This window comes from Meles meles, chromosome 2 (genome assembly GCF_922984935.1).
Source record: "Meles meles chromosome 2, mMelMel3.1 paternal haplotype, whole genome shotgun sequence".
NCBI classification, from domain to species: Eukaryota; Metazoa; Chordata; class Mammalia; order Carnivora; family Mustelidae; genus Meles; species Meles meles.
The window spans coordinates 36,242,697-36,266,802 of record NC_060067.1 but is presented as its reverse complement, the minus strand read 5'-3'; the positions used below and the strand labels follow the sequence as shown (position 1 = coordinate 36,266,802).

General features: G+C 38.0%; 1 protein-coding gene across 2 annotated transcripts in view; it reads right to left on the bottom strand.

Moving 5' to 3' along the window:
• RFC1 (replication factor C subunit 1) overlaps positions 1–23,679 on the bottom strand; it is a 74,738-nt gene extending 51,059 nt beyond the window's left edge. The window contains exons 1-3 of one of the 2 annotated variants that reach the window (XM_045989099.1): positions 23,487–23,679; positions 8,356–8,484; positions 686–761 (exon numbers count right to left, since the gene is read on the bottom strand). In XM_045989099.1, coding sequence (XP_045845055.1) covers positions 686–761; positions 8,356–8,484; positions 23,487–23,489 — 208 coding nt within the window. In that variant the 5' untranslated portion in view covers positions 23,490–23,679. The remainder of the gene's footprint in view (positions 1–685; positions 762–8,355; positions 8,485–23,486) is intronic. The other variant, XM_045989107.1, reaches the window with a different exon arrangement.
• Positions 23,680–24,106: the final 427 nt, after the last annotated feature.

The window sequence follows — 24,106 nt, the reverse complement described above, 5'->3', positions numbered from 1 at the left end:
CAATATACAATAATAAAAGACTTACAATAAACACTTATGTATTCTTAGGATGGAGTCAGAATCTTTGCTATCACTGTCAAATCCTAACAATCTACAAATGCTTCCTTAGGTTACCTTTTTAATTGTAAGAATTCACACCAGATTGATCTATTCCACGAAAGTAAAATCTAAAACATTCTGAATTCTATTGTTACTTTAATATATCATAAAAGGCAAGCATAAAAATACACACTCCCCATCTTAAAAGTATATTTAAATATTTTATATGGTGCTTGTTCCACTTTAAATGCAACAAAAAAGGTCCAGATTAAAAGCATAAAAATTAAATTTTAGATCTGTTTCTAAAGCACTTTTTTTCAAATTCAGTTTCCAAGAAGTTCAGCTGCAAGAGACGTTAGTATGACTATTTTAAAAAATAAATATGCCATATTCAAAGTAAGTCTAAGACATGCTATATATACTATATACCTCCCAGACATATTTAATACATTAACACATTTCAGCTCTGATAAATTCCACAATATAATAAAAATGTTTCTATCTTTAAGTATAGAGCCCTCTCCTCACAGGACTTATTATAACATCAGAGAGAGCTCTGTGTCTCAGAACACCAGTTTAGAAAACACTGCTCTGAGGGATATAAAATTATTTTAAAACTTTTAAAGCTCCTCAGGAGAAATATTACCTGAATCATAGATGATCCTCTTTTTCTTATTTGGTTGCTTCTGCTTAGAGTCATCTTCTTTACAAGAACTATTTACCTGTAAACATCACAGTATAATTAGAACACAAAAACATCTACATAACTCAGCTGCTTTTTTCTCATTAGACTTGAGCTCAGTAATTTTGCCCAAAGGAGACATTTTTGCTTGTCATAAATGGGGTGGGGGAGTGGGCGGCTATGGGGGGTTGGGATGTTACTGGCATCTAATGGGTAGATAGCAGACCAGGGATGTTTCTAAATGTCCTACAATGCATAAGACATTCCTCCATAACAAAGAATTACATAGCCCAAAAGTCATTAATGCCCTAAGCCAGATCCTCCATCAAAAAGAAAAGAGGTAACAAACGCTGGCATGGATATGAAGAAAAAGGAACCCTTCTGGACTGCTGGTGGGACTATAAAATGTACAGCCACTGGAAAACAGTAGGGAGGTTCCTCCAAAAAAAAAAAAAATTTTTTTTTTAATTTAATTTTTTCTCAGTGATCCATAATTCATTGTTTATGCACCACACCCAGTGCTCCAAACTACCATATTACCCAACAATTCTACTTCTGGAAATATATCCAAAGAAAAAAAAAAAACACTAACTCAAAAAGATATCTACATCCCCCATGGTCACAGAAGCATTATTTATAATAGCCAAGACATGGAAACAACCTAAATGACCATCAAAGTAAGGAAGGATAAAGAAAAAAGTACACATTTAAAAAAAAAAAAAGAGGAAATCCCACCATTTGCAACAACATGGATGAACCCTTGCAGGCATTATGCTAAGTGAAATAAGTCAGACAGAGAAAGACAAACACTGGATGATCTAACCAATATGTGGCCTCAAAAAAAAACAAAAAACATACCAAACTCATAGAAAAAGAGATCAGACTTGTGGTTACCAAAGGCAGGGGGTGAGGCGAAGTACAACTGGAGTAAGGTGGTCAAAAGGTATAAACTTTTAGTTACAAGTCCTAGGGATGTAATATACAACACAATGACTACAGTTAACATTGCTATTTGATAAGTAGGAAACTTGTTAAGAGGGTAGATCTAAAAGTTCTCATCACAGGAGAATTTTTTTTTTCCTTTTACTGTTCCTATATTGAGATCATGGATGTTAACTACACCTACTGTGGTCATCACTTCACAATAGATGTAGGTCAAATCATCATGCTGTACAGCTCAAACTTATATAGCTATATATGTCAATTATTTCTTAGCCCAAACTGTATGCCTGTCTCCTGAACTACATATGAATGGAACAACTCCCAGTGCTAAGGATAAACAAACTGAATAAAGATTTCATCTGCTGCCTATCACAGAGGAGTCAACAGTTAAGAGTTTGAGTTCAACCAAATTAACTGCCTGCTAAACCAAAAGAATTAACACACTTTGGAAGAATGTAACAGAATCCAAATTTCCTACACTATATAATTCACACTATACAACATAAATCCAAAATAACCAGACACACACCAAAAAAACTGGGAAATGTGACTTGCGATGCTTAGTTTTACCTGTAAACTTGCTGGGCCACAAAGTACCCAGATATTACATCAAACATTATTCTGAGTATTTCTATGAAGGTGTTTTTGGATGAATCTAACATTTAAATCAATAGACTGATTAAAGGGTGATTCCTCTCCATAATGTGAGTGAACCTGATCCAATGAGTTAAAGGTCTGAAGAGAACAAAACACTAACCCTCTCCCAAGTAAGAGAATTCCTCCTTCCTGCCTGCCTTCAACCTAGGACATCAACTATTCCTGAGTCTCAAGCCTACTACTCTTGGCAAGTAGGCTTGAGCCTGTAATCACACTACTGGCTCTCCTAGTTCACTGGACTTCAGACTCACACTTAAACTACACCTCAGCTATCATAAGTCTCCAGCTTGCCCAGCTGTAGGTCTAGGGACCTGTCAGCCCCCATAATCACATTCATGAATTCTTTAAAATAAATCTCCTTTGAGATTCTATTTCTTTGGAGAATCCTAATACAGATTTTGTTACCATGAAATGGAGTGGTGCAGTAAAAAATACCTAAAATATGGGAATGGCTTTGGAACTGGGTTATGATGAAGGCTGGAAAAGTTTTTGATGTGTGTGCTTAAAAAAAAAGCCTAGGACTTCTGGTCTAAGATGGCAATGAACTCACCTCCACAGGACACACCAAATCTATACCTATTTATAGAGCAATTCCTCCTGAAGAACTGAGGGCTGACGGAACAGCCTCTGCACAACAAAAAATAGAGAGATCACATAGAGAATGGCAAGAGAAACAGAGACAGGGTAACGAAAGGAACCCCCACCCATCACTGTGACTGCATTAGGCACGGATAGTACTGAAAAACCATAAGCAAATTCATCTTCTTGGGGTGGAGAAAAAAGGCTATGGTTTAAAAGAGTAACTGGATTATAAAAAATTTAGCCCCACATCTCCACCAAATGGTGGGGGAGCTGCTGGAACCCTCTCCAGGTTGGAGGGGCCAAGGTTTACATTCTCCCTCCACCTTGACAGCATGGTCAGGAGTAGGGTCTTGCTGGCCTATCACCTCAATAATCCCCCACCAGCCCTAGACACCTCATCCATGTGACCCTAGCACAACACATACTGCTGCTTCCCTGATCAGTTCTCCATCCCCAAACAGTGCTAGCTGCCTTGCCAATGTGACACAGGCACAAGGCACCCCAAAACACTACCTTGGCTCCAGACAACTTGCCGGGGCAACCCCGCTGCAGAGTTCCTCAAGAACATGCCCAATTTGGCTCCAGATGACTCACCAAGGTACCCACTACGTGTAGTGCCTAGAAACCACCCAGTCCATTCCTGCTTTGGATCCAGAAAACTGACCAGGGCACGCCTACACAGAGTACCCCAGCACACCTCAACTTGCATACATTTCAGCATCAGCTATGCTCAGCACAGAGAACCCTGAGACTGCCCTGGGCCATGCCATTTCAGATTCAACTGTCCTACCAGGGCACCCTGTGCACAAAGACCCCCGGGGACCACCCAGCTTGCATCTACTTCATTTCAGCAGTCTTCCAGAGCACCCTCTATGCAGAGAGCCCTAGGACCACCCCAATCCACATCCACTACAGCTCAGGCCATCCCACCAGGGCACCCCAGCACAGAATGCCTCAAAACCACCAGCTACAACTTCAGCCAGCCAGCCAAAGTCACCAGGCATATGCAGCTACACATGGGATGACCATACACACGATCATTCCTTCAAGTTCAGGAGAAATATCTGTTGCACCTAATTCACAGAAACAAGCAGGGAAAGTCAAGCAAGATGAGAAGACAGAAGAAAATGCTTCAAATGAAAGAATAAGACAAAACCTCGGGGAAAAAACTAAATGCAACAGAGATAACCAAGCTATCTGCCAAACATTTCAAACTTAAAAAAAAAAAAAAATTAATGATCACAGAGATGCTCACCAGCTGGAGAGAAGAGTGGATGAGTTCAGTGAGAACTTCAACAAAGAGATAGAAAATATTAGAACAGACTGGCACTGAAGAATACAGTAAATGAAATGAAAAACACACTAGAGATAATAACAGAAGATTAAAGAATGCAGAACAGATCAGCAATCTGGAAGACAGACTAACGGTAAGCACCCAAGCCATGGAGTGAAAAGGAAAAAGAATTTTTTTTTTAAATGAGAACAGGAAGAATTTCTTGGAAAACATAAAAACAAACAAACAAACAAAAAAACCCATGCAAACAAAGCAAAGATTTGCATTATAGGGGTCTCAGAAGAAGCTGAGAGAGAGACACACGGACAGAAAAGTTATTGAGGAAATATCTGTTGAAAATTTCCCTCACCTGGAGAAGAAAATGGATATCCAGATTCAGGAAGAAGAGAGTTTTCCAAACAAAATGAACTGAAGGAGCTCCATATGTAACAGTAATAAGTAAAATGTCAAAGATTAAAGATAAAGAATTTTAAAAGCAGCAAGAGAGAAGCTAATAATTACCTAAAAGGGAAACTCCATAAGGCAATCAGATGATTTTTCAGCAGAAACTATTATGCACACCAGAAGGGAGAGGCATGATATATTCCAAGTGCTGAAAGGAAAAAAGCTACAAACAAGAATACTCTACCCAGCAAGGTTATCATTCAGAATCGGAGAGATAAAGAGCTTCCCAGATAAACAAAAATTAAAGTATTTCATCACCACTAAACCAGCCTTACAAGAAATGTTAAAGAGGTTCTTGAAGTGGATAAAAAAGGCTGCAATTAGAAGAAAATTATGAAAAGAAAAAATTTCATTAAAAGCAAGCACAGTAAAGGTAGTAGAGCAATTACTTACAAAGCTAGTAAAAGGTTAAATGACAAAAGTAGTAAAACCAACTATATTTTTAAAAGTTAGTTAAGTCAGGGATGCCTGGGTAGCTCAGTCGTTAAGCATCTGCCTTCAAGCTCAGGTCATGATCCCAGGGTCCCAGGATCAAGTTCCACATCAGGCTCCCTGCTCAATGAAGAGCCTGTTTCTCCCTCTGCCTGCTCTGCCTGCTGCTCCCCCTGCTTGTGCTACAAATAAATAAATAAATAAAATCTTTTAAAAAAAAAAAAGTTAAGGGGACTCCCATAATAAAAAAATGTAAAACCTGGGGCGCCTGGGTGGCTCAGTGGTTTAAGCTGCTGCCTTCGGCTCGGGTCATGATCTCAGGGTCCTGGGATCGAGTCCCGCATCGGGCTCTCTGCTCGGCAGGGAGCCTGCTTCCCTCTCACTATCTCTGCCTGCCTCTCTGCCTGCTTGTGATCTCTCTCTGTCAAATAAATAAATAAAATCTTAAAAAAAAAAAAAAAAAGATGTAAAACCTAACAACATATAGATAAAAGGTAGACAGAGGGGAGTAAAAATGAAGTTCTTTTAGAATGTGTTCAATCTTAAGTGATTATCAATTTAATACAGACTATCATATACTTGTATGTTATACAAGAAACTAATGATAACCACAAGCCAAAGACCGTAATAGATACACAAAAAAATAAAGAAAAGTACAACACTGAAGAAACTTACCAGTCCCAAGAAAAGAGAGCAAGAAAAGAAAGGAATAGAGAACTACAAAAACAACCAGAAATCAATTAACAAAAAAAGTACATACCTATTTACTCTAAATGTAAATAGCCTAATTCTCTAATCAAAAGACAAAAAAAAAGACAGGGGATGACAGAGTGGATAAAAAACAAGACCCGTCTATATGCTACCCACAAAAGACTCACATTAGACACATACAAACTGAAAATGAAGAGACGGAAACTAAAAAAAAAAATATCCAGGGTAGCAATACTTACATCAGACAAAATAGACTTTAAAACAAAGACGGCAACAAGAAACAAAAAGTGGCATTACATAACAATAAAGGGATCAATCCAACAAGATGATGTAACAATTGTAAATATTTACGCATCCAACACTAAAGCACCTAAATACACAACACAAAGATTAAGAGATGTAAAGGAAGAAACTGACAGTAATACAAAAATAGTACGGAACTTTAACACCCCCGTTCCATCAATGGATAGTTATCCAGGAAGAAAATCAATAAGGAAACAGTCAGACCAGATGGACTTAACAAATAGATGCAGAACATTCCATCCAAAAACAACAGAATACATATTCTTTCCAAGCGCATGTTGAACTTTATCCAAGATAGATAACATGGTAAGCCTCAAAATAAGTTTCAATAAATTTAAGAAAACTAAACTCATATCAAGCATCTTTTCCAACCATAATGGTATAAAACTAGAAATCAATTACAGGAAAAAATATGGGGGGAAAAAACCCACAAACACATGGACTTTAAACAACATGCTACTAAACAACTGACGGGTCGATGATGAAATCAAAGAAGAAATTTAAAAATATATGTACTAGTACTGGAAGTCCTAGACATAGCAACCAGTCCAGAAAAAGAAATAAAAGACATCCAAATCACTAAAGAAATAGTCACTTTTTGCAAATGACATACTATTCATAGAAAACCCTGAAAACTCAGGTCACCTGTGTAGCTCAGTCAGTTAAGCATCTGCCCTCAGCTCAGGGCATGATCCTGGGGTCCTGGGATCGAGCCCTGTATCAGGCTCCCTGCCTTTGAGAAACCTTTTTCTTGATACCTCCTTTAGTGAGGGAAACAAACAAACAAACAAACAAAAAACTACTGAGACTACACCAAAATAAAAAGCTTTTGCACAGCAAAGGAAACCATCAATAAAATGAAGAGGCGACCTACTGAATGGGAGAAGATATTTGCAGATGATATATCCAATAAGGGGTTAATATCCAAAGTATATAAAGAACTTCTACAACTCAACACCAAAAAACCCCAAAATAATCTGATTAAAAATGGGCAAAGAACCTAAAAAAGATCTTCAGATGGACACATGAAAAGATGCTCAACATCACTAATCATTAGGGCAAATCAAAACCACAATGAGATATCACATTATACCTGTCAGAATGGCTAGAATCAAAAAAAAATCCCAGAAGAGGAGAAAGAGAATGAGGCAGAAATTATTTGAAGAAATAATGGCAAAAAAAATAATAATAATAATAATGGCAAAGAGTTCCCAAATTTGGTGAGATTTATAAATTTATAGATTCAAGAAGCTCAGAAGCCATAAACAGAATACATACAAGAAAAACACACCCAGGCATACCACAGTCAAAACTAAAAACCAAAGATAAATTTCCTAAAGGCAGCATAAGGAAAACAATACATAATGTACAAAAGAAAACAATATGACTGCTAATATCTCTCCAGAAAAAAAGAGACCAAAAGACAATGGAACATCTTTAAAGTGCTGGGGGGAAAAAAGTGCCAATCCAAAATTCTATAACCAGCAAAAATATCCTCCAAGAATGAAGAAAAAATATATTATTAAATAAACAAAAACTTACAAAATTTGTTACCAAAAGATCTATGCTACAAGAAATGATAAAAAAAAATTCTTCAGGTTTAAAAACAACGATATGACATAGAAATTCAGAAATTCTTATCTTCAATAAGAAATGAAAAGCACCAGAAATGGCAAATACGTGGGTAAACATAAAAGATCGATTTTTTCCTTTTAGTTTCTTTAAAATATGTCTGTTTAGAGCAAAAATTATTACACTGAATGTGCAGTACTAACAAATATAGCTATAATACATATGACAACTAAAACATAAAAGATGAAGTGGTGATAAACAGACCTGTAGAGTTGCAGATTCTTACATTTTACACAAAGTGGAATAATATTAACTCAGACACACTACTGTAGCCACTGTCTGCTTTCTATAGTGACATTGTATCTTAACTTTTCTGAGGCCCAAAGAAGACAGAGAAAAGAATAAAGCTTTCCTTCAAAACCTTCCTTTACCAGAAGTCTAACGCCTTTCACTTGAGACCCACGTCTCTAAGAACAAACTGCTCAAAAAATGTAGTTTTAACAACTAAAAAGGGTTCCATCTCTACTTCAGAAAAACGAGCAAAGAATACAGTCAGCTATATTAACTAGAAATACACTTTTCTTCTTCCTCTGCAAGGTGAGTTGAAATCTTTATTTACCTCAGGCTCCCAACATATCAAGTCTAGGAACAGAATTTCACTTTTTATACAATTCAATATTGTATTTAGAAAACTGACCTTGATTTCCTTTATTCCTTTCTTTGCTTTTAAAGTTTCTTCAGCAGACTTTGTTTTCTCATTCTTCTTTACTGTTTCAGTTACAGGTTTCTTTCCACTTGGTATAACCCCAAAGAATTTCCGAATATCCTAAAAGCAAAAAGAACATGTGTAAATAAACATTAACTGCACAAAATGTGAATTTCAACTACAAAAAGGGACAGCTCTACATACACACTGGTTTGCTTTCAATAATTTCTTCATAATCAGATAGTTCCACGTGTACAACGGCATTCATTTCACATGCAAAAGTTAACTGATAAAAATTACCTGAGTTAAAAATAATTTGCCTAATGAAAAATAATATTAATTCTCAGAATTTGGCCAATTACAGGACAAAAATAAGCAAGTGACATTTTTCTTAACAACAACACATTTACTAAAGAGGCAAGTAACAAGCAATAAATGCTCAGAGTCCTAAACAAACAGGGAGTGGAGAAGAAACCCATCTTCTAGGTGCCTCTTAGCATACGGAAAACGCCTTTTAAAGGGACATCAGAGCACGCATCTCACATGCAAATGCTCTGGGCACTCCAGGCAGAGTGTGGGAGAAGACAAATGTTGAAGAGTAATCCTTGCCCATGGGATTTATACTCCAATTTCAGAGAAAGATAACTCTCACAACTCTGATCATTTATGACCTTAAGAACTAAAAAACTTAGAAATTATTTTTCTTTATATGATTTTTCCAAATTCTGCAAAAAATATTTTGATGCTTCTTACAATATTCTCTTTAATTGCTCTATCCCCTTGTGTTATACTGCTAAAATAAAATTTAAATAAAATTTAATCATAATGAAACATTTACAATGTAATTTACAATTTAAATCACTCTTTTATATTTTGCATACCTATCCTTCCCTACTTTTGATTTTAGCTTTGAAGAAAGCATAGTGTAGAGAATGGGCATAGAACTTAGAAAGCCTCAGTATGAATCTCTGCTGTAGGGACTTTTATGTATGACCTTGGGCAGGTTACTTTAATCTGTTTTCCCATCAGGGAAGTGGAACTAATACTACCTATGCTTTATGAGAATTAACTAATTTTGGCTAAGTAGAAAGCTTCCCTTCCCTTCATTTATGAACTATTATCCCTTCACATCACTAACACATCTCTATTTTCAATTATCTCTGCTCCCAGGCAAGGGTATAATGAACATAAAAAAATGAAATCTGAGTAAAGATCTGAATTCCTCAGAATAGGGTTCAAGAGCCAGGTATTCTGTCCTTCCTATTCTTAATGTTTATAGTCCTGAGTTTTCAATCATTTTTACCTGTTCCAACCTACCTCTTTATTACAGTGAGGAAAATGTCTATTAAAAGTGCTTTGTGAAGTATAAGAAAGTTAACATTTCCTAGATGCTGCCAGTAAATGTCATACTCTTAAAATGTCAAAAATCCCAAGTGTGTTATACACACATGCATGCGCACACACACAAATATTTTTGTGTCTAAGCAAATAAACAAAGCAGATAAATGAGGTATACAGACGCCTTAAACTGTTTTTGTGTTGGTTTTTTTTTTTTTTTAAGATTTTATTTATTTGACAGAGAGAGACTCAGCAAGAGAGGGAACAAACCAGGGGGAGTGGGAGAGACAGAGAGAGAAGCAGGCTCCCCGCTGAGCAGGAAGCCCGATGTGGGGCTCAATCCCAGGCTGGGATCATGGCCTGAGCTGAAGCAGACAATCAACGACTGAGCCACCCAGGCGCCCCTTGAGTTTTTTTTCTTTTAATGCGATTATAGACTTTCCTGGTTTTATGTTTTCTTTTATAAATTTCTTAGTATACAAAAGTCATAAACCCATCCTAATAAAATCTAAGTCTAAAAAATACTGTTTACGAAATGGATACCTCACCTATGAAACTAAGACATTTGTGTCAGGTGCTAAAGAAAGATGGACCATAAAGAAAGCCACAGCCTTCCGTATAATTTGCAAAAAATTGGGTTTGAGGTTGGCAACCACTTATTTTACTGCTTCTGGAGGAAATGAAAGTTTCACATTGGAGTTTCACTTTTAAAATTACCAAATGATTCTTCATTCAAACAGTGATGACCGTTCGCACACACACACTGCACAGCGTGGCACAGCACATGCACCACGGAAATACCAAAACTGAGGGTTAATAATCCGGTTAAAGTCAGTGCTGATTTTCAATCTATATTAGGACAACAAATGCTTAAACCCACACAAAGAAAACAAAACAATTTAGGAAATGGAATTGTTGGTTATATTGAGGCTCTTTGATTTTTGTCTGTTCCATACTGCCACTCCTCAGCACTGTTACCTTTCCTTCCCAAGTAATCCCTTCTATTCACATCCCCTTTCTCCTCCTTTATTTTTGTTAAAGATTAATTTATTTATCTGAGAGACAGACACGGAGGTGGGGGGTGGGGTGCAGACTCCATGCCAAGGGCAGAGCCCCAAGTGGAGCTCAATCTCACAACCCTGAGATCACGACCTGAGCCAAACCAAGAGTCAGATGCTTAACCAACTGTGCCACCCAGGCAGCCCTCCTTTCCTTTATGCTACCCTACTCTCTCACTCCCCACACCCTTATACTCTGATAGCAGCAGAACAGTTAAAGAAATTACAGCATGATCTAACTCAACATATATTAAAAATCTAAACTTTTGGAAAAGCATTTTCATTACAATGAAAGCCAATCTATTCTACCTTTTTAGAATTATCTCCAATGTGAGCAGCCATCATGTATATAAATATCTAAAGGTCACTAATCTGGCCTCAATTTAGAGAGTGACTTCACCTTACTCCGTAACATTCCCTGTCTAGTATCCCCAGTTTTCAAAGATTTCATGAAATGAAATCATGCATCTAGTGGCTAATCATACTCCCAAACAATGGATCTAAACACTTTTCCCTGCACAGAATAATTCTTGCTCTGTATATGAACAGAAAAAGGAATAGATTTTAATTTTTTTAAAAGATTTTATTTATTTATTTAACAGAGAGAAAGATCACAAGTAGGCAGAGAGAGGGGGAAGCAGGCTCCCTGCTGAGCAGAGAGCCCAATGCGGGGCTCGATCCCAGGACCCTGAGATCATGACCTGAACCAAAGGCAGAGGCCCAACCCAATGAGCCACCCAGGCACCCCAGGAATAGATTTTTAAACTTACTTTTATAATCTTGGCAAAGGGATAGCCTAAGCAGAGCATCAAGGCAAGAAACCATCCATAAAGATCTAATTACACAAAAATAAAAGTTGACCTAAGCAAAAGTTAAAATACAAAGACCTAACCTGAAAAGATCTACAACATGTGTTATATATAGAAGGGTTCCTACAAATCAATAAAAGCTGAGTAGAAAAGTGAAAAACTACTAAAGCAAATTATTTATTTTTTTAAAGATTTTATTTAGTTGAGGAAGAGAAAGCACAAGCAGGGGGAGCCACAGACAGAGAGGGAGAGGGAGAGGGAGAAGCAGGCTCCCTGCTGAGCAGGGAGCAGGAAGCAGATGCAGAAATCAATCCCAGGACCCTGAGATCATGACCTGAGCAGAAGGCAGACACTTAACCAACTGAGCCACCCAGAAGCCCAAACAAATTATTTTAAAGATGCAAATAACCAAAAAACAATAAGAGATGTTCAACTTCACAAATAATAAACAGATAAACTGGGGTGCCTGGGCAGGCTCAGTCAGTTAAGTGGCTGCCTTCCCCTCAGATCATGATCCCAGAGTCCTGGGATCAAACCCCACATTAGACTCTCCACTCACTGGTGAGTCTGCTTCTCCCTCTCCCTCTGAGATCTCTCTTGTTTTTGCTCTCTTTCAAATGAATAAATAAATAAAATCATTGAAAATAAATAAGTAAACAGATAAGTTGAAACTGGATTATTTTTCTCTAAATGTTGAAAGACTGATAACGCCCAGATTTGTCAAAGATATAGGGAAACAGACACTCACGCACTACACTGCCCTAAAAGCAAAAACTGGCACACCAGAAGACAAAAACCATTCTGAAGGACAATCAGCAATACTTATCAAAATTTTAAATATGCATACCCATTGTCCCAGGAATTCTATCTCTAAAAGGAATGATAAAAGAAAATAACACTGTTTTTATTTGGGGAAACAAAAAAAAGTAGTAATTAATTATTATTTTCTTCTTCAACAGTTATTAGCTGAACAAAAAGGTAAAGTTCAAATAGGTAAGTTCAAATAAAGCAAAAATTTAGGCAAAAGTCACATCAAAACTAAAACAAATTTTAGCACATAGCTAATAAAAAAAACAAGTAGTTTTTCATGCTTTTACTTCCAGCTACTGGACATAGATTTATCTCCTTGGATGACTCTATGAGGCATGTAGGGCAAACAGAATCTCTCCATTTTACAGATGAGTAGAACACAGGCTTTCTGTCAGTTTTGCCATGTACTAGAGGTCACTTGGGATGAATTACTTCTCTGCCCCTTAGATTCCTCATGGTACCACTTGCCGCATAAAATTCCTGTGAGGATTAAGATGGTACGTCAAAAATCTCCACAAGGGAACCTGGTCCTCTGACTCCAAATCTCTTTCACAGTTTTCCACTTGACCATGACTGTCTCTTCATAGTTTCCCTATATCTCTAAGAATCTTACGCAAAAGCAGCCATACCCCACAATCAAGCAGTATGGCCTTTCCCTTCTCATTCCTGGTAATTCGTATGCTTACAGGCAGGCATTATGCCAGGGACTTAGAACACAAACAGAAAAAGGCACTCATGAAGCTACCTGAGATACAAATTAGTATATAAAGAATTTGATCCCAAACAGTGCTAAGACAGAGCTTACCACTAAACTACAAGAGCACTGCGAGCACCTAACACAGAGGGCCTTCAGGGCAGCTGCTTAAAAGAAGCCACACCTGAACTAAGTCCTAAAATGATTAGCAGGAGATATTTTTAAGTAACCTCCACCTCCAACATGGGGCTCCAGCTCGTGATCCTGAGACCGAGAGTCGCAAGCTCCACCAACTGAGCCAGGCGCCCCAGGAGAAACTTTCCACAGTCCTATAAATCTGAGCTTGAAGGCACTGCTGTTTAGTTCCATATGGCAAATTTGTTTATCTCACCACTCTATGTCAAGTACAGGGCCAACACCAGAGACAAGTAGATGCTTCATTAATATTGGCTGACCGCAGGGGGCACCTAGCTGGCTCGGTCAGTGAAGCATGCATCTCTTGATTGCAGGGTTGTGAGTTTGAGCCCCATGTTGGGTGTGGAGATTACTTAAAAATAAAACCTTAAAAAAAAGAAAAATCAGCTGAACACATGTGTAGTTATTTCTAAGGTCACTGGCCTTCACACCTGGGCTCCAAAAGAGATGTTTTTGATTACCTAAGATGAAACTCATGGTAGATTTATTTTTAAAGATTGAGTATTAAAATAATCTTTAATTGAAATTAATTCGATGCTGTGATTTTACCTATTGCTTTTGGTTTTAAGAAATTTTAAGTGGAGGGGCATCTGGGTAGCTCAGTCAGTTGGGCATCTACCTTTGGCTCATGTCATGATCCCCGGCTCCTGGGATCAAGTCCCACCTCAGGCTCCCTGTTCAGCCAGGGAGTCTGCTTCTCCCTCTCCCTCTGCAGCTCCCCCCCTGCTCATGTGCACATGCTCACTCGCTCTCTCTTTCAAAAAACAAATAAAATCTTAAAAAAAAAATTTTAAGTGGATGTTAAATTAACACTTACTGTATATTATTTCTGAAGTAAATCATTAAAGTTGGCCTTTCAGGCACACCTGGCTGGCTCAGTCAGTGAAACATGGGATTCTTGATCTTGGAATTTTGAGTTCAAGCTCCATGCTGGGTGTAGAGATTACTTAAAAAATAAAATCTTTAAAAAAAAATAAAAATAAAGTTGACTTCTATAAATTGACACTTGTAGTATGGTACTCTCTTGTCATAATATTGAGGCTACTAAAAAAAAAAAGTACTTCCACTTTTAGTACAATATTTCCTCTTCTTCCAATCTGCTTTCAGCCAAATGAGTTACCTTTCAGAAATCACATGTACTGGGACGCCTGGGTAACTCAAGTCAGTTAAGTGGCTGCCTTTGGCTCAAGTCACAATCCCAGGATCCTGGGATCGAGTCCGACATCAGGCTCCTTGCTCAGCAGGAAGCCTGCTTCTCTCTCTGCCTCTGCCTGCCACTCTGCCTGCTTGTGCTCTCTCTCTCTCTCTGACAAATAAATAAATAAAATCTTTAAAGAAAAAAAGAAAGAAATCTTATGCATCTCTATATATAATTAATGTTAATGATACAGCCAAGTCTGGCACAGGACTCAAGAAATTTCCTGAGTAAGATACCAGTGAGTAAAAAAAAGTATGGTCTGAAAAATTTTTTTATAATAACAGGTTCTACCCAGGAAGAATTTTAAGAACCTGCATTACCTTCCTTCCTTCTTTCATTCATTCATTCACTCATTCATTCATTCATTCATTCTTTCAACAAATACTCATTAAGAGCCTTCCATGAGCCAAGAACTATTCTTGGTGTTTGGAATAAACGAAACAGACAAAAGTCTCTGTTCTTGTGGAACTTTCATTCTACTGTCTGCTCTGGGTCTTTCTGTCTTTGGGCAGTGGAGGGGGGGCCATGTAACACAGGAAACGGCAGACAAAATAAAGCACAGAAAGGGAATAGAAATGGAGAACATCTGATTAGGGGAAATATCTGCCTCTCCTACTTGCTCTGGAATCAACTTAGTTTACCCAAGAGGTCGCTTGCTCCCAAGAGAGTGAAAAAACACATTTCCATTCTTAGCTGTGTTGAGGAAGATGTATAAAATCCTGAAGCCATAGTATGTGTATCATATGAGCCTAAGACTACTTATATTGCATGGAGCAGTGGGTTCGGTGCATAAACAATGAATGTTGGAACACTGAAAAAAAAATTAAATTAAATTTAAAATATATATATATACAAAATACTAAAAAAAATACTGTATCACAAAATATTTTCAAATATACCTGATCCAAAAATACTAACACTGGCAAAATTAAACAGAAAATGGAAATTAATAATTTGAGTTTTTTAAAAATTAAGGTCTTCAAACCTGCATAATTGAGAAAACTGAAACATTTAAAACTCTTTATGCCTGATCTGATGGTTTATTTTGATATTTTGACATTTTCACCAAGGTTAATGTAGTCTGATTAGCTTTTATTCACAGAAGCCAATTTCTTACAACTGACTTCTAGTCTAAAAAAGCAAATTTAACCTACTTGAATGAACATTGAAATTAAGTTCAAATCAAAAATAGAACTACCAACCTACATGTCCACTGACAGATGACTATACAAGGATGTGGTGTACACACACACAGGAGTACACTCCACCATGAAAATGAATGACAGATTTGTCATTTGTGACAACATGGATGGACCTGGATAGTGTCATACTAAGTGAATAAGTCAGACAGAAAGACCAATACATAATTTCACTTATATGTGGCATATTAAAAAAAAAAAAAAAAGCCTAAAAAGACCATAAACACAGAGAATTGGTGATTGCCAGAAGGGAGAGGGTTCAGGGGATGGCTGAAGGAAAGTGGGAGATACTGGCTTCCAGTTATGGAATGAATAAGTCACAGCGATGAAAGGTACAGCATAGAGAATATAGTCAATGGTATTGTAATAGTGTTTTATGGTGACATACAATGGCTACCACACTATGAGCACAGCATGAAGTACAGAGTTGTCAATCCACTATGTTGCATGCCTGAAACAAATGTAACAATGTGTGTCAACTATACTTTCATTTTTAAAATACATTATTTTTTTAAAAAAGGAAAACAGACCTATCACATAATAAATGCTGTATTTCTCTAGGCTATATTATACATTGTCATTAAATGTTCAATAAATTAGATACAAAGTAGAAAGGGCTAGAGATGTTTGGATACCAGCAAATTTTATTCTAGTTGACTTCTCTTTTATTAGATACACAAAGTTTATTTGTACTTCTTCATTCACCAAATATTTATGAAAATGTACCATGTGCCAGGCACCATACAGTTCTCTATCCTTGTGGCCCCAATCCTTGCAGAACTTACATGCTAGTATAAGAAGCGTCAGTAACAGGTTGACTATCTATCGATATCTAAAATATGTGCCAAGGAAACATTAAACATACAAGGGTTTTTTTTATGCTTTTGTGGATCTGACAAAAGCTATGAATATTTTCAAAAAAAAAAAAGCTATGAATATTTTCTACAGAAATAGGCAAAAATACACTATAATACAAAAATATGTAAGGTCTTTACATTCCTGGCACAGAGCTCCTAAAACTCTTGGAATTTCCTAAGTGACAGGAGCATCCTGTTATTTACAATCTGCCCTCTGGATCACATCTAACTTTATGCTAATGAGGCAAATGAGAATGGGGACTGGTCACTAGAAAGGCCAAGAATGGGAACTCTCCACACCATCCCTAGGTGTACAGGGAGAAGAGGAAGGTTTGAAGACTGGGTTATAAAAACTCATGAACAAGCAAGGTTTGATGTTCGAAGAGCTTCTGGGCTGGTGAACACATCAAGCTGCTGGGAGGGTGGTGTACCCGAACATGGCACAGAAGCTCTGTGTCCCCCAACCTCCCATATCTTGCCCTATGGATCTTTTCCATCCATTTGGCTGTTCCTGAATTGTGTCCTTATGAAAAACTGGTAAATATTTTTTCAAGTTCTGTGAGCCATCCTAGCGAATTATCAAACCTGAGGAGCAGGTATTGAACAGCCAATCTAGAGCTAGTCCATCAGTATAGGTGGCGCACGACTTGCACTTGGCTTCTGAAGTGGAAGCAGTCAATGGGACTGAGCTCCTTAACTTGTGCAGTCTGCACGAACTCTGAACAGTGTCAGAACTGAACTGAATTGCAGGATATCCAGTTGGTGTCAACAGAACTAGAGAACTGACTGGTGTCAGAAAACACGCCCCCCTCCCCCCAAACCACACACACACACACACACACACACACACACACAAAACTGCGCGTTATCTAAAATGCAGGGTTGGAGCACCTGGGTGGCTTAGTCAGCTGATTGGCCAGCTCTTGATTTTGGCTGACTCTTGATTTTAGCTCAGGTCATGATCTCAGGATCCTGGGATCACACCCTGCTTCAGGATTCTCTCTCCTTCTGCCCCACCCCCACCTGCTTGATCACTCAATCGCTCCCTCTCTCTCAATAAATAAGTAAATCCTTTTTTTTAAATGCAGGGTTTTCACCTGAAACCTATTAATGGTTCCCCATGAACCTAAAATTAAAAACTTCTGATTCACATATACTGTGCAAGCTAACACATCCATCTCAACCTCAGTACCACCTATAAATACACTGAACCTTCTAAGTCTTGTGTCTCCGTCCCTCCTCTAAGCTCCATATCCACATAGCCAATAGTCTACCAGATACAACTCTGCCCAAATGCCCCAAAGATGCCTCCAATTCATAAACTCCAAAATCAAGCTCATATTCCTCTGGGAGTTGCTTTTCTTCTTTATTCCTCACCTCAATGCACAGCACCACCATTTGCCCAAAAGAGAAAAAGGGACACTGTTTTTCCTCCTCAATCTAACTCTCCACCTATTCATCCCACCTACCCGATCTCCCAAATATTGCTGTCCCCTTCTCTCTGTTTCTATTGCCAATGCCCAGATTCAAGGCTTCATTTATTTATTTAATAAACCCTTAAACAGGACTTGCTCTGTGCCAGGCAATAATTTAGGCACTTTAAAAATATTTACTCATTTAATCCTCATAACAATGCTATGACGTTTTTTAACTTCAAGTCACAGATGAAAAAACTGAGAATGCTAAAAAGATGTTCTCCAGTTAAAGTTTTGACACTTAAGATGTTCTTAAATGTGAGCAAAAAAAGACTTCTTGCATTTTCTACCTTAAGGTGTAACTAACAATTCCACAAATCTATTAGAGAAAAGCATCATCTAGCAGGCAGCCCAAATGCTATTTTAATATACATAGTCAAGACAAAGTACCAAACTTTGCTAAGTACTCAAAAAACAGACCAAAAAAAAAAAAAAAAAAATCATGCATTTATAGTCTTTTGCCTGTATCGAGAAGTTTCCAACTTGGTTGGTTATAAATTTATTAGTAGAAATGAAAAAAAATTTTTTGGCAATAAACACTCCTAAACCCACAGAAAAGTAAACTTTCATAATGACCTTTAGCTTTAAAAGGTCAAAGTACAGAAGCTGCTATATGGTTACTTTGAAGTATAACCAAAAACTTCTAATTACTTATTTCCAGTGCTGATGAGCTCAACCAACAAACAAGTCATATTTGTCTACCAAAAATGCAAAAAGAAAGCAAATTATGTCACTTTGTTCACTTATCTTTGGAGGGTACATGATTTTATGCAAAATAAGTACTGCAGTACTCTGTAGTTGTGAAAATATTATATCTTGACTTCACTTCTCTACTCTGAAAGTAACAAAGAAATACAGGTATCTGATTAATATTTTTAAACCACCCACCAAATCCACAAACAGAAACTGATTATCATTACCGAATGCACAAAATCTGTCCAAATGTAAGACTCTTTTATCCTGGGCACCTGGGTGGCTCAGTGGGTTAAGCCGCTGCCTTCCGCTCAAGTCATGATCTCAGGGTCCTAGAATCGAGTCCCGCATGGGGCTCTCTGCTTAGCAGGGAGCCTGCTTCCTTCTCTCTCTCTGCCTGCCTCTCTGCCTACTTGTGATCTCACTATGTCAAATAAATAAATAAAATCTTAAAAAAAAAAATCTTTTATCCTGAAAAACACTAAAATACAAAATTATATATCTAATATACACAATGATTTAACTGGCAGCAACACAGCAGAAACAAATTATGAAATAAATTTAAAGTATTTAAAACTACATGAAGGCCTTATACTTTGAAAGGAAAGTTAGTGGTTAGGATGCTTTCCCCTGAGATCAGGAAAAAGACACAATGATTCCCATCACTTCTATTCAGTCCTGTGGAGGTTCCAGCAAAAGCATTTAGACCAAAAAAAAAAAAAAAAAAAGAGAGAGAGAAATAAAAGGCACCTAGATTGGACAGGATAAAGTAAAGCTATCCCTACCTACAGATGAAATGATCTCATATAGAAAAAAATCGTAAGGAATCCACTAAGAAACTATCAGAACTACTAAATGAGTTCAGCAAGATTGCAGGATACAAGATCAATATATAAAAGTCAGGGCGCCTGGGTGGCTCATTGGCTTAAAGCCTCTGCTTTCGGCTCAGGTCATGATCCCAGGGTCCTGGGATCGAGCCCCACATTGGGCTCTCTGCTCAGTGGGGAGCCTGCTTCCCTTCCTCTCTCTCTGCCTGCCTCTCTGCCTACTTGTGATCTGTCTGTCAAATAAATAAATAAAATCTTTAAAAATATAAATATATATATATAAATCAGTTGTATTTCCTCACTCTTCCGATGAATAATCCAAAATTGAAATTAAGAAAATTGTTTCATTTACTGTGTCATCAAAAAGAAAAAAATACTTAGAAATAAACTCAATAAAAGTGTAAAATCCATACTCTGAAAACTCTAAACATTATTTAAAGAAACTGAAGACCTAAACAAATGGAAAGATAGCCCATGTTCATGGATCAGAAGACCTCCTACCGTTAAGATGGCAATACTTCCCAAGACGATCTACAGATTCAACATGATCACTGTCAAAATCCCAGCTGGCTTCTTAGCCAATTCTAAAATTCATGTGGAAATTCAAGGGACCCAGAACACAAAACAATCTTGAAAAATAACAAAGTTGAAGAACTAATACTTCCTGATTTCAAAACTTACAATAAAGCCGGGGTTGGAAGGTGGGGGAGACACCTTGCCACAAAACTACAGTAATAAAGATGTATTATTGGCCTTAAGATAAATAGGGAGAAAAGAACACAGAATCCAGGAAGAACAAAAAAACCCCTCATACTTACAGTTAATTGTTTCTGACAAGGGATACAAGATAACTGAATGGGAAAAGAAGAGTCTACAAATGGTGCAGTAACAACTGAATATCCCCACGCAAAATAAACTTGAACCCCCTACTTCATACCCTAAACAAAAATTAACTCAAAATGTCTCAAAGTTAAATATAAAAGGTAAAAGTCTTAGAAGTCCTCAAGACCTTGGATTAGGCAATGGTTTCTTAGATATAATACTAAAAGCTCTGAGAAGTGATGACTAAAGCTTGAATGATGAGAAAAAGGTAGACATGCAAGGTAGGATCTGAACAAGGAGAGGAAACAGCAAGAACAAAAGCTGAGACAGAACCAGTATAATATACTCCAAAAAAAAAAAAAAAAAAAAAAAACAGAAAGATAAGAAAGGTAGGTAGGGGCCTTAGAGGGCAACCACTAACTAGTATGTATGGCAAAGGTACATTTTAATAGGGTGACAGCACTACTTTATGGGGAGCATTCAAATATGATTCACATATTCACAATATGAAAGGTATCCCCTAGAATGGGGCATGAAGCAGCTCAGATGTATTTAGACTTGACAGCTCTTCAAACGGGCTGTCCTCTAGGTCTCATGTGTGTTTAATTCAACCTTATACATACTTTCAATAAATTATACCAGCCAATGAATTATGTATGCTGACTTCTTTAAAATGGCAGCTCAGGTTTTATTCACATTTTGAGCAAATAAGTAAAATTTTATAGCAATCCAAATTGTTTACGTGTTTTTTTAATCTTTTTACTTTTAATTTTGTTTCAATTCCTTTAATAGACATTATGTTCACATGGTTCAAAATTCAAGAGTAAAAAGTCTCCCTCCCATCCTGCCTTCCATCTTTGGAGGCAACAAATGTTATCAGTTAGCTCCCTGTGTATCCTTCCAGACTTCAAGCAAATATATATATATTCTTTTCTCTTTCTCTACATAAAGTGAAACATACTTTACATAATGTCCTATACCTTCATTTTCACTGAATTATCCTGACATTTGTTTTATATTAAGGAAAAAAGTTTTCTCTTTTTTAATGCCTGCAGAGTATTCCATTTCATAGATACAGTATTTTACTCCTGTTTAATACCTTTGATTAGAAAATATTTGAGAAAAATAAAATATAGCTCCCAAGGCAAAAGTTGTTAACATCTATGGAAGGGCTTCAGAAGATATGCAAATCCTCTTAAATGTTATGTATACGCCCATTTCTGTGGGCAGAAAATTTGCATACCACTCACATTACCAAAGGTAACTGACCCAAAGAACTACTGTACTACAATATAACTTGTGCACAGATGTTCAATAAACCTATGCTAAACAGAATTTTAGTCTGGGTCTTGCTAAATTTTGTACTAGATTTGAAGGACCAAATTAAATACCAATATAATTAAAAACTCTTATCTATGTTATAAAACCTTTTCCCTTTAACAAACAGCAAAACTGACCCATGTGACTTCTACTTCTTTTCCAAGAAGAGCTTTATTTTTCATCTGCATTGTGAACAACAGTACTAGGATAGAAAAGAATCAAAATTTAAAGTATCTGAGTGATCAAAAGTTGACTATACAAGACATTTTTCACCATAACTGACAACAGAGGCATCTAAGATGTCCCTTAAAACTATGTAACATTCCACAGAGTCCCTCCTACTAAAATTAGATCATTGGTAGTCACATAGTAGTATAATACCTCCACATGCCAGGTTCCACAATAGCAGCTTTAACTATATTATATTGTTTAATACTCAAGACAATCACTTAAGGCAACTATACTTCGGCCCTTCTTACAGTTAAGAAAAACACGGGCTTAAAAAAGTTGAAGTTAAGCTATTTATTTAAACCACATAAAAACCACCACCACTTAACTACTAAATGGCAGAGCAAGGCTAAATCACTGCCTCACTCTTACCTTCAATACTCCAAACCTCACCAACTTTCCACAATACCATACTGTCTTACGTACAAAATGTAATTACCATTTTAGGGCAGTATAATGTAGTGGTCAAGAATTCTAGTTCAACCACTTACTAATTGTATGACAAACTGTTTAAACTCAAAAAGGCTCCTTTACCATCTGTAAAACTAGACTGCTGTGAGGTTTAAATGAGAAAAGGTATATTAAAACCAACAGCTCACATATTTGGTATTTGGTACAAGGTGGCTATTATGTTATCCTTCTTTGAGAAAAAAACACAAAGGGCTGCAAGATTCCCCAATCTGGCATAAAAATTTTCCCTCCAGAACGCTGGCATTGTGACAACTAAGCTAAAAAAAAAAAAAAAAAGGCTTAAAAAACCTGTCTGATTATAATGTAGATCTGGCTTAATGAAACATCACAAATTGTCCTTTAAATATTTCAAATACATACTTGTATCTATTGCCACACAAGCATGAAGGTCTGTTTGGATGGCTGCATAATCACTCTCAATTCACATGCTTTATGCAGAATTATACAGAGATGCCTTTTTTAAACATTATTTTTAACATCAGGTGATAAGCGATGACAGCTGTCAAATATACTACATCTGTTTTTATCTCCCGTGTTCCTGGTGTGTTTCTTTTTTTTTTTTTTTCCTGGTACACCGTGTTATCCCTTTAACTTCTATGAACTCCTTTAAACGAAATAGAGCATCCTCCTTATACCCTCGGTCTCAAAACGGTTACGTGATGAGCTTTTCATGGCGCTACTAATGACGAAAGTTGAAGGCCTGAGGCAACTTACTCCGAAGAACTCAAAGTTCGTTACATTTTTCTCCGCCTTGAACCAAAGGTTGAAATCAATGCTCTAGGTAGGACGCAAACAGAGCTCTGGGGTAACGCCTAACAGGAAAACAACTTTATCGCTGAGCCCCCAAATCACCTTCTTTACTCCCTTCCCCCCATGAGCGAAAAAATGTGAAACTCCTGCGCAGCACCAAAAGCCCTGCGCGCAGCCCGCCGCCCAGAGCTGAAACCCCGTGGTCCAAGGAAAGCCGTGCGACCAGTGCCGCACTGGGGGCCCCTCTGTGCCTTCGCTCCGCTTGGGAGCCCCGCACCGCCATCCTCCCCCACCCTCCACACCAAAAGTGCCCGGTCCACACCCAGCCTGCAAACTCTCCCAAGCCCCCGAGCCGCAGAGCCTCCCCCAGGGGCTCACCATCTCAGCCCACCGACTCAGGCGCGGGCGGGCAGGCCTGTCCGCTGGGGAATCCGTTACCGGGACTCGGGATCCATTCGCGCCAACAACTTCTCCCGCGAAGTGGAAGGAGGTGGGGGCCCGCGGCGCCCGGTGATGACGTCAGAAGGCGCGCAGCTAAACTTGGGCCCCGGCCGGAGGCGGGAGGTGCGACGTCGGCCCAGGTGACGCCCCGCAGGCCCAGGGGCCGCGGGCATCGCGAGGAGCCGCAGAAGCGTGGCGCGCGCGCCGCTTGGCTCCGTGAGGTTTTGGTGGGGGCGGTCAAGCGGAGGTTCCGTTACTCCGCCGAGGCGGGCCGACCGGCTTCCTCCGGTAACACGTGTGGACGTTGCAGTGCCCTGAACTATCTTTCAAGGGTTCTGACCACTCCCCGCGGTGAAAATACACGTTCCAGATGACGTTTCGCATCTTAACGTTAATTTTTTTTAGCATATTACTGTTAAATATCAATTGTTAACAGTTTCACCAAAGAGCAGTTATCCTGATGTAATGTTTGACCCGCCGTATTGGATTTTTTTTTTGCCTCCGAAGTGAAGATCCGCAGCTTGAAAACCAGGCTACTGGAAGACAACTTTATATTG